Here is a 10,377-nt window from a genome sequence, read left to right on the forward strand (position 1 = left end):
GCCAGGTAATTATGAAACCTAGGCTGTGGTTGGATTTGGGCAAATCAGTGTCTCAGTTACCCATCCACAAAGAAATTAATATATTTTTCTTACTGGGTTGGTGGGAAGGTGAGTGTGATCCAGTGTTTCTAGCTAACTGATTTTCAAGAGCCAGTGGTCATTTCTAGCTTGTTGAGTTGTTCGTTTCCAAAACTAATGCCCTGACTGTGGTAAAACTGCTCTGTGAGGCTAGATCTTAAGGATTAGCAAGTATTTTATTCATTAGGTCTTGGTTTTTTTTTTCCTACCTGGTGATTGTGGAACTGTAAAAAACTGGAAAAAAAAAGAATTGTAGTTTTGCCAGTTTGGAAGAGAAAAGGACTTCTCAGGTATCACCACCTCAGGCTTAGTGAGATTGTGTTACTGAAAAGTTGGTTTGTTATGTCCCTGATTACCATTGCCACGTGCCACAGGGAGGTAATACAGCATGAATGAATGAATGCATCCATCGCCTCCCCTCCTTGCCCCTGTGCACAAAGGAGAACCTCCTCTGTCGCTCTGAGCAGGAAGGACACCTTCTGTCATCTCCCCCCAAGAGAAATGTTGGCGATGTCTTGGGCACTTCTCTCTGTCTCTCTGGAGAAGGACGTAGGGGAGAACTTAGCAGGAAAAAAAGGAGTTTGACCCGGGCACCTGGAAGAGGAATCTCTGTCTGCAAACAGCCACAGGTGAGTGGGTTATTTCAATAGAACATTAGATGTAAAACACAGCATGGCCGTAATGTTTTTGCTTTAAGCTGACTGCAGTGTGACTAATTTCAGCATATAATCCTTCCTCTGACCCAGCCTTCAGTGCAACTAGATCTTGCATGGAGCATGCCAAATCTTAAACTGCTAGCTAACTCTGCTTAGACACCTAGACCGTCGCTTTCTGCCCGTTGGGGCCACTGGCTTCAGTCACCCGTATTTTCCTTTGCAGACTCACTGGGGTCCTTCACACGCCTCCCGGAATTGCCGTCCTCCGTCCTTGGCCCTTCGTCTTCCGCTGCCTCATTTTCCAGCTGTCAAGATTCTCAGGCGGCCTCCTCTGTGGCAAGAAAGATCCTTTTTGGATATGATCCGATGGCTCGACTCGCGGCCACCCCCTGCCCCTCGAGCTGTTCCCCTATCCCTTCCCGCACCGATCTCATCGGCCGTGCGTCCTCCCCGGGCATCCTTCCACCTCACATGGCTGTCCCACCGAACAGTGCGAACAGCCGATCTGCCAGGGGAGCCACCAGTTTCCCGCCCAACTTTGCCCTGGAGGCGGCCAGGCAGGCCGAGGGGACGGGTGTCAAACCATTCAGGTGCTTTGATTTCCCCTATCCTCGGAGGAGTGGCTCGAGCTATGTGCTAGCCTCTCATTCCTCACCGGGAGGGAGGAGGGTGACACAGAACCGTCCTGTGACCCTGATGACGGAGCCTTTTGTTCTGGAGAAATTGCTTCACACCTTCCAGACCATGAGGTGCAGTGTCGACAACATAAGCCAGGAGCTGAGAGTGCTGAATACTCACCTAGCCAACCTCTCGCACCACTTTGGCACCCTGCCCCATCCAGGCTACCTTCCGCAGCACCAGCAGGATGCCCCTGACTATCACCATTGACGGGCGGCTCTTAAGGCGCCCGGCTCCAGCAGCCCTTGCCAAACGATGCTCTCCACCTGCCTTCTTTCCTTGAGCTATAGTGGCTTTGCTTTAGAAGTGAAGCCACTGGGCTTGTCAGCTGGGCACTGTGCTTAATGTCAAAGTAACCACTACAGACCCACCGCTGTGGGCAGGCAAGGATGGATCGCTGCAGAGATGCACAGGTATAAGCCAGATACGGTTGCAGCAGCCACATCACACGGACAAATGCCCAGTTCTTTACATTAATACATGGATTTGTCTTAAGCATAATGTACTTGGAGCCTGACTCTGCCAAACATTTTAAGAAAAAAAGAAAAGTTACCACATTGTCTGTTTTGAAGGGTGAATGTCATCTTCTTACATTTTTTAAAAAAATGTCTCTCATTTCCAGCAATAAAAAAACTCTTCAAATATGTAGAGGAATCTTTTTTTTCCAATAGACGCTCCAGTGTTTCAGTGAGTCTCATTAAAGTGTTTCCCTGAAAATAAGACCTCTAACCTGATAATAAGCCCTCCTGTGATTTTTCAGGATGCTTGTAATATAATCCCTACCCCAAAAATAAGCCCCAGTTAAATGAAACCCCGTCCTCCACCCTTGTGTAGGAACCAGAAGATGTCATGACTGTATTTGAATCAATGTAGATTATTGTACCTGAAAAAAAATTATTTTCATCCCCTGAAAATAATCCCTAATGCGTTTTTTTTGGGTTAAAAATTAGCATATAAGACCCTGTCTTATTTTCAGGCAAACATGGTAGTTGTTGTGTTCCTTTCTTTCAAACAAATTGAGTGTGTTGAACTGTTAAACGAACAAATGTAGATATTCTGTTATGCGTTATGCCTTCTATTGGATCATATGTTTGCACTTTTTAGTTACTTATGTTGGTGGCTCTGCATTATTCAGCCTCAAGGTCAAGAAGCACAGTATCTGCCTAGGCAGAACAGAAAAGAGTAACTACCTGGAGGAAAGCTAAAGTTATTCTTGATCAAAACACATTGCCATTGTGTGGGAAATATTAAAATAGTATAACAAGAATTAACAATTTCGAGTTAATAAATTATTTAAGTAACGTAACCAGTTTCACTTAGATAAGGTCGTGCTGAAGTCATAGAATATTCCCAGTAGACAAACTGCCTTTAAATTGCCCTGGATGAGGGGAGAATATTCTCCTGTTAGTTTATTTAAAAGGTCAAACTTCTCCAGAGGTCAGACTACACCAGGTGCTGAGCCCACAGTTAGGTTCTTGATAGCCCATTTGTGTTATCTTACAGTCAAGCTCATTGTAAAGCTTCTTTGATGATGATAAGGTCTTGTTTTTATTGAGGATCTGGATCGTGTGGAAAGTCCTTACCTGTGAGGGCATACATCTGATCCTATTTAGATGGACCTCCGACACGAACCAGTCTCTTTGCATGTTGACTTGGAGTTTTAGCAACAGCGGAAGCACCACATCATGGCTAAACACAAATGAGCTAGCGTGGTTGATAAGGAACGACACTTGTACCAGTGGCAGCTGTTCTGTAGAGCCTGTATCCTGTATAAACGAGGCCCCGTGCAGAGCTTTGCTGGGTGAAAGTCTGAGAACCGAAAGCCAACCTAATCGGGAATAATTGGCTGCCTTCATTTGATTCTTCGGATGTTGTCTTCCTAGATACCAGTAGCAAAAGCATTCCTGGGACCACGACCGCAGAAGAGGCAGCACGGATCTTGGCAGAGAAGCGCCGTTTGGCAAGAGAGCAGAGAGAGCGGGAGGACCAGGAAAGAGCTCAGAGAGAAGAAGAAGAAAGGTAAGCCAACTTCTGCTCTTCGGTGGTGAGTTTTTTAAAAATTGTCTAGGTGACCCTGGTAGTTGGCATGTTTTGAAAGGTTGGAAGGAGGCAGCCTCTTCCCCCTAGGGTGGATTAAAAATATCCTCCTCAAATGAGCCTGCATGACGCCTTCACAGTCCGAGGCCCTGCTTCAGAATTGCTAGAAACACAGGCTTTTGAACATTTTGCCTTGATTCTATACTAGCTGTATGTAATGTTTTGTTTGACCTCTCTGTTTAAGAGGCGGGCTTGAATAGGAACGACGTCTCCTTTGTGAGGGATGGTGGTTTCCTTAGAACTGGTCAGGAGAGGTTGGTCCGCTTTGTACAACGAGACATAGGGTTCGTGTCGCTCTTGACGGTTCCTTTGCAAGGTTCAGGCGAGGCAGGTTTCCTTTGCCCAGCACCCATCTCTGCCTGTTCCTTTATTTCAAAAGTTCTCCAAAGAGGAACATAATCGTTATCATCTCAGAACTGCAGACCTGGAAGGGACCCTAGAGATCATCAGGTTCATCCCTTGTTAAGGAGGCACAGCAGGGAATCAAACTCCCAGTCTCTGAGTCAGGGTATGGGCCTGAGAAATTGTTTTCCCCCCTTCTGTACGTTTGGAGAGAAAAGGAGAAAATAAAACCGTGGACCTGACACCTCCCTTATTGGTCCTACTCTTAGGATCAAAAAAGAAGAAATGGCCCGGAAAGCCCTTGAGGAGCAGGTCGAGGCCGAGAAGGCTCTCCGAGAGATGGAAGAAGAGAAGAGGCTGGAAGAGGATGAGCAGCAGAGGCTGGCTGAAAACGAAAGAGCCCAGAGAGAGCTGGAGGAGCAGGAAAAACTCGCTGAGCTTCAGCTGCAGGTGTGATTCCTCGATGCAACCTAGAGGGCTCGTGGCGTGTGGGCGGTGCTTTTAATGGAAGGCCTCGGTTAGCAAAAATTTCCACCGTCATGTGAAAATTCCACTTTGAGTGCTGATTCCGGAGCTGTAGATCTTGCTGAGGCCAAGACAGCCTAGACTCCCAACTTCCATCAGCCTCAGCCAGTCTGACTGCTGGACGGAGGGTGGGTTAATGGGACTTGTGGTCTAAGTGTACCCACAGACTCCAGATCGAAAAAAAGGTGGTTGCGTCACATTCTCTTTATTCTCATTTGTCTTTGGTGTTCCATGTTAAGCACCTGCTCTTTAATAGTTCTGCCAAGATGCCTCTGATGGCAATAATATCCATTAGGGACTTCTCTCTTTTCAATAACTTGTTCCAGATTCATCATGAGTATAAGCTATCTTGACTACTCTTATTAAGACCTAAAGTAAATACGGAAACTTGCACTTCACTTGAATTTCAGCTCCCTTTTTACCTAATGTGAGGGTCTAACAGTACCCACAGACTCCAGATCAAAAAAAGGTGGTTACTGTGGTCCAAGCCGAGATCCTCTGATGGCTTCCTAGTGGCATTCATTCTTTGTTCCTCATTTCAGCGAGAAGAAGCCGAAGCGAAAGCTTTGGAAGAAGCTGAAAGGCAGCGGCAGGAACGGGAGAGAATTATGCAGCGGAACATGCAAGAGAGACTGGAGAGGAAAAAGGTACGCTGTGTGCTTTCTGGTCCGAGTCCCTCCTTTCCGAATCGGGCCAAAATGTTCTACGAATAACAGATCTGGCCACTTCCGTTCTGCCCGTCCTGTCCTCTTTGGTTGCCACTCTTTTGTGCTCAGAACAGCCTCGAGAGCAGTGTTAGGAAATAACCAGAGCCTGTACAGAGCACTCTGGGTGCTTGTCCTCTGTTACTCTAAGGTAGCATGTAAGTTGCTTGCAAATGGGGTGGGGGGGGTGGAACTGAATCTCTTGATAAGAGCCTCGTGGCACAGTGGTTGAACTGCTGTGCTGCGGCCAAAAGTGTGCTCACGACCCGGGGTTCAATCCCAGGTAGCCGGCTCAAGGTTGACTCAGCTTTCTATTCTTCCAAGGTCTAGTAAAATGAGTACCCAGCTGTCGGGGGGGGGGGGGTCACTATGTGTAGCCTGCATAATTAACTTGTAAACCGCCCAGAGAGTGCTTGAAGCGCTATGGGGTGGTATATAAGCAGCACACTTTGCTTTTTTGCTTTGCCTTGAGTGTCACCTGAGTGGATGTTTCTGTCCTTCAAACAGCGAATTGAAGAAATAATGAAGAGGACTCGGAAGGCGGAACAGAACGAAGCCAAGGTAAGTGCCTTTGAGCGACCAATCCAGTGTTCGCGGCTTCTATTTTCAGTTTGCATTCGGGAGCATCTATTTTTTTAAAAAGCCCACATCTGAAATGTAGAAAGGCGGCATTTCCTGAGCCCAACAATCCTCACCTTGACCTGGCGCAAAGAGGAACTCTTCTGTGTTGTTGATGTTAGAGTTGATAAAGGAAGCTACTCTTGTTCGAAGGAAGGGGAGGGTGTGTTGCCCAAATAAATAGAGCCACACCCTCTCCACAATCCCCACCCCCCAGATGGGACCTAGCAGTTCTCCGGATGTGTTCTTTTTACCTACGTGGGTGCTTAGGTGATACTCATTGACATAGGATGCAGTTGCCAGTCTGTATTTCCTCTGATGTTTCCTATTGCCATCGCTCATCTCCTTCCACTTTCTTTAATCCAGAACGAAGACAAGTCAAACGAGGAGGATGAATATGTTGAAGAGGAGGAGGAGGAAGAGGAAGAGGAGGAGGACTTGGGCCTTGAGAAACAAGACGAACCTGGTAAGGGGTGACCTCAAAGCAAAGGAGATGTGTCCAGGTCAAAGCAGTTTGCTGTCGTGAAGGATAGTCCCCAGCAATCCGGTTGATTCTGTTGTTTGTTGATCATGTATTTGTATATCACTCCGGATTGTTCTTATTGTGTTGTATGCTTTGCTCTGAACCATCCAGAGTGTGCCTTGAAGTATACAAGTCGAAATAATTAATTAATTAATAATTAATTGTTCCAGCTGACTTAATAAGGCTTCCAAGAGGCTTTTTGTCATGTCCATCTGAGAACATGAAAAACACGGATGGGACGAAGCCATTTCTATCTGGTTTTTCCATCTGCTTAAGAATGCAGCGTATCAACACCCCATATCCATTCCCAGTTTGGGTAGCCGTTTGAAACTAATTGGAATTATTGCCTTCCAGCATGCTGTTTGTCTCAGATCCCAGCTGGTGATTCTAATTCTTAATTTTAGAAAAGGAAAAGTTTGATAAGACCTGCCTAGAAGACAGCGCAGAGGTTGGGCATGGCTGTGCTTCATTGCAAGAGAAGACGAAAGTGAAGACAGATGACGTCTTTGTGAATGGTGACCAGCAGGAGGAGGTAGACCAGACAGATGATGATGGGAATTCTTTATATTTTACTCAGAGAATAGAAGCCAGGTAAGCTCAATGTCCCCAAGACGTGTCCAGAAATCCCCATGGATTCAGTTTAGCTACCCAAGTAATCCTGCACCTCACAGTGGCCAGCTAGTGCTTCTGAGCAGTGTCTGCTTTTTGGACTACTCAGAGGCATCTGGTAATCATAGGTGATAGTATTCTCTTCTTTTGTCCTGGTACTTGGCCTTCAGTGGTAAACATTCCCTGAATCTGGAGGCTGGCAACAGGTGGGTCTCCCAGCTACCATCTTCCAGGCCTTTGTACAGTGAGTCCCTCTCTGAAGTCAGCTACTGCATCATGTGGCAGAGAACTCTGCAGATTAGGTTGGCACATGTCTGCCAAAGGGGATCCTTTGGCCCAGTTGTATGAAGCAATGCCAGATTAGCATCGAAAGTAACTGTGCCCCAAAACCTGTACCCAGATAGGCCAGACTGGCAAATTCTGGAACAGAAGCAGCAGAAACCCAAGCTCTAATAATGGTCAGATTGCCTTAGAGACGATTGCTCTAAGGTATTTCCAGTATAATTCTGTAGAAAGCCAAATTAAAATTATTCGTGTGACAGGTTAAAGATTTGGGCAGGGGGAGGTAGAATTTGAAAACTTTACTGCCTTTCAAAGCTAAATGTATAATTCTTTTGTTTGCCTCAGCCGAAGTAGGTAATTTAGTTGCTGTTGGTACTTCGATGGTTGCCCGTAGCTTTGTTTTATTTGACTGAATGTGCCTATGTGTGAACTAAATTTTTAAAAATTGCTTGGCGACCATCTCAGTTTATTTATTAAGAGTGGCTGTTTGAGACGCAGCCAGTCCTTCACCCCTCTCTTCTCAGCCCACCAGCAAAAGAGACGGTTATTGAGAATTCTGAAATCTTGCATGTTAACGAAGCAGAGCGCTCAATGGGATTCATGTCTAATCTGAATGGGAAATCTTCTGCATGGAATTTTGAGGAGATCATTGATATCGGCCTGCACCCAAAGACCACCAGGCTCGATCCAGAGAGCCTCGCTGCCGAGAATCCCACCCAGAACTCGAAAGATGCTACTCCGGTGCCTGTAAGCCCCAAGCTGGCGTTTGAGGAGGAAAATGCCATGAACTCCTTGACCAAACCCATAGAGACCGCATCAGGTAATGCACGCGCGACTGCTCTCTCTCTCTCTCTCTCTGTCTCTCTCTCTCTCTCTCTTGCCCCAGGCCACACTGAGAGAACACCAGCAGCCTTTTCTGTAGGCAGGAAAATAAAACCTTCGCTCAGATTAAATCGGTTTAGTCTTCACTGAACTTTGATTTCAGAAGCAGGGTTCTACCAGCATTTTATTTTGATGTTTTGTTTCTGGTTTGGAAGGAATAAACGCTGACTGTCTTGAGATAGGCGGAAAGTGGGGGAAATGTTCGTTTAGCCCTTGTCCCGATTTCCTGCAGTCTGGCATCCCTTGTCTCTCGTTTCCCCTGCCTTCCGTTAATTATCCTTTTGATTAAAAGGAACCTGTATGTTTGGTCAAGGGGCCCTCCTGGCAGGGAGACCCCATCTTCTCAGCCTTAGGCTAGACCGGGCCACCCCCTCTTTCTCAATTTGGTGGAAACCAGGAATAAAAACGTTGATTAGTTATGTATGAGAACATCCTGTGTGGACTGTGTTGCACACCACATTTTTCCAACATGGAAAGTGGGCCACCTGTTTACTGCATGAAATATACCTGTGACTCTTGCACAGAAGTCTGTTTCCTGCATGGCAATTGTGCCCTGGTGGCGGGGCTGGCATCTCTTGCCAAGATCATGCCGATCCCAGAAACGTTGTTTGCGTACAGTGTGTGCTGCTTAGCTTGAGAATGCTAAAAAAATTGTTCTGTCTTGGTTTTGAACAGAACTGTGAACATTAAAACCTGGGAGCCTCTTGCGACAGCACTTCAGGAACTTGGAGTTTCAAGAAGTGATGAAGGCCTTGTTTTGAAGATGCTGCTTCTGAACCTTTTTGTCCACATCCATGTTTTATGCAAAAGAAATTAATTATTATTATTATTGTTATTAAAGCCCTACCTTGCCGAAGCTTTGCACCTTGAAACCTTTTCGGGGAGGCTCTTTCTGTGTCGCTTTACAGGATATCTTTATTGGATCTGTTTAACAATGTTTCCTTTTTAAATATCACTTCTTCTTTCCATGAAATGTTCACTAAATTTCCGGTGGGTCCTCACATGTTCCAGTTGATGTGATGTACAACAGCTTATCCTGGAGATTTCGCAACCGCTCTTACATGCAGGTTGCGGTAAACAAAATATTTAAAAACTTGATCTAATGCACATTAAAACGAAACCCTTTTTTTGTCATGCGCTACTAGCATTAGCCCTGTATGGTTGTTGCTGACATGAGGCATCATTTACAGAGAGCTGGATTTAAAATGATTGGGAACCCAGCACTGTGCTCCAGGTCAGGTAATAATAAACTTGTGTCTCAGACTCTAACATAAACTTGATAGGATTAAGATAGCCTCTAACACTTGAAAGCTGTTGCTGCTCCTCACCGGGGGTGAGATGGGAAAAGTAGACCCCGGCGTCTGGTGGCCCACTTGGGTTCTGCAGCCCTGCAAAACTTTAATCCTTTGGATATCACCCTCTAGCAGTGACCCCAAGGCGCCGCCATACATGCTATGGTGTGTAAAGACATCATGAAGCACAGTTATGTCAAAGGACGAAGGGGACCACCGCCAGGGATTCCCGGTGGATGATCTCCCTCCCGGCCTGCCCCTTTGGAGGCCACCAGACAATGGAGCACCTTGCCTTCTTTATCTCTACCCATCTTGAAAACCGTACCAAACTTTCCCATGGGTGGCCTTTACGTCAAGCTGCTTAGCAGTTTTTGAATGAGTGCGGGTCCTAGCTGGGCAGGCAGGAAAGAGAATCGCCTAGGTGGTTCCCCCCGCCCCAAGCTGGCCAGTTGCTGGGTGCAGCTTCCGTACCTTTTTTTCGGGTTTGTGAAGATCCTGTGCAAAGGAGTCCCACTGAAGGAAGCGACAGCCCCAGGGAGCAGCCCTTGGCGGATCCTTCCTTTTGTGCCGTTGTCATTGGTTGTGTTTAAACCCATTAAAATAAAATCACCTGTATTTAAGTTGATCTCCGCATCTGTAAGTATTGTTTTTTTTTCTGTGTACATAAAACCAGTATTAGACCCTTGACGTGGTGTGTTTTATTTTGTATTTTGATCCATGTCTGTTATTCTGCATGTTCTTCCATTTGCTTGATCTCACAGCTTGCCTGGGCCGCACAAGGCTGCTCTCTGCGTTCACTGAGTCTCGTTAGCCTTTAGCCCTCCCCACCCTGCAACCATCCACTTGGTCTGGCAGGAAGGAAGGAACTCTGTGGCTGCTTCTGCAAATACCTTGGGGGGGGACGGCAAAATATTATGCTTGTTCCCTTTGCCCTACGTGGCGAGGTGTCCCCTCTGAAAGCTGCATCGTCCAGTGACTGGTTTTGTAGCCATTTCCGTCCTAGGTGGGAGCAAATGTCTCTCCTGGCCCCATGTCCTTCGTTCCACATGTTTCTTTCCTTGCCATCCCAGATAAAAGAACCAAACCAGGTC

General features: G+C 46.4%; 1 protein-coding gene and 1 long non-coding RNA gene across 5 annotated transcripts in view; both read left to right on the forward strand.

The window, feature by feature from the left end:
* MAP7D3 (MAP7 domain containing 3) overlaps positions 1-9,971 on the forward strand; it is a 32,066-nt gene extending 22,095 nt beyond the window's left edge. For all 4 annotated transcript variants that reach the window (XM_072981216.2, XM_072981218.2, XM_072981217.2 and 1 more), the window contains 8 exons: positions 3,296-3,431; positions 4,121-4,301; positions 4,919-5,023; positions 5,588-5,641; positions 6,065-6,164; positions 6,626-6,812; positions 7,637-7,932; positions 8,670-9,971. In XM_072981216.2, coding sequence (XP_072837317.2) covers positions 3,296-3,431; positions 4,121-4,301; positions 4,919-5,023; positions 5,588-5,641; positions 6,065-6,164; positions 6,626-6,812; positions 7,637-7,932; positions 8,670-8,677 — 1,067 coding nt within the window. In that variant the 3' untranslated portion in view covers positions 8,678-9,971. The remainder of the gene's footprint in view (positions 1-3,295; positions 3,432-4,120; positions 4,302-4,918; positions 5,024-5,587; positions 5,642-6,064; positions 6,165-6,625; positions 6,813-7,636; positions 7,933-8,669) is intronic.
* LOC140702287 (uncharacterized) lies at positions 581-1,119 on the forward strand. Its single transcript, XR_012081400.2, has 2 exons — positions 581-707; positions 958-1,119. It is a non-coding gene; the product is annotated as an uncharacterized LOC140702287 (long non-coding RNA).
* Positions 9,972-10,377: the final 406 nt, after the last annotated feature.

This window comes from Pogona vitticeps, chromosome 11, assembly GCF_051106095.1.
Source record: "Pogona vitticeps strain Pit_001003342236 chromosome 11, PviZW2.1, whole genome shotgun sequence".
NCBI classification, from domain to species: Eukaryota; Metazoa; Chordata; class Lepidosauria; order Squamata; family Agamidae; genus Pogona; species Pogona vitticeps.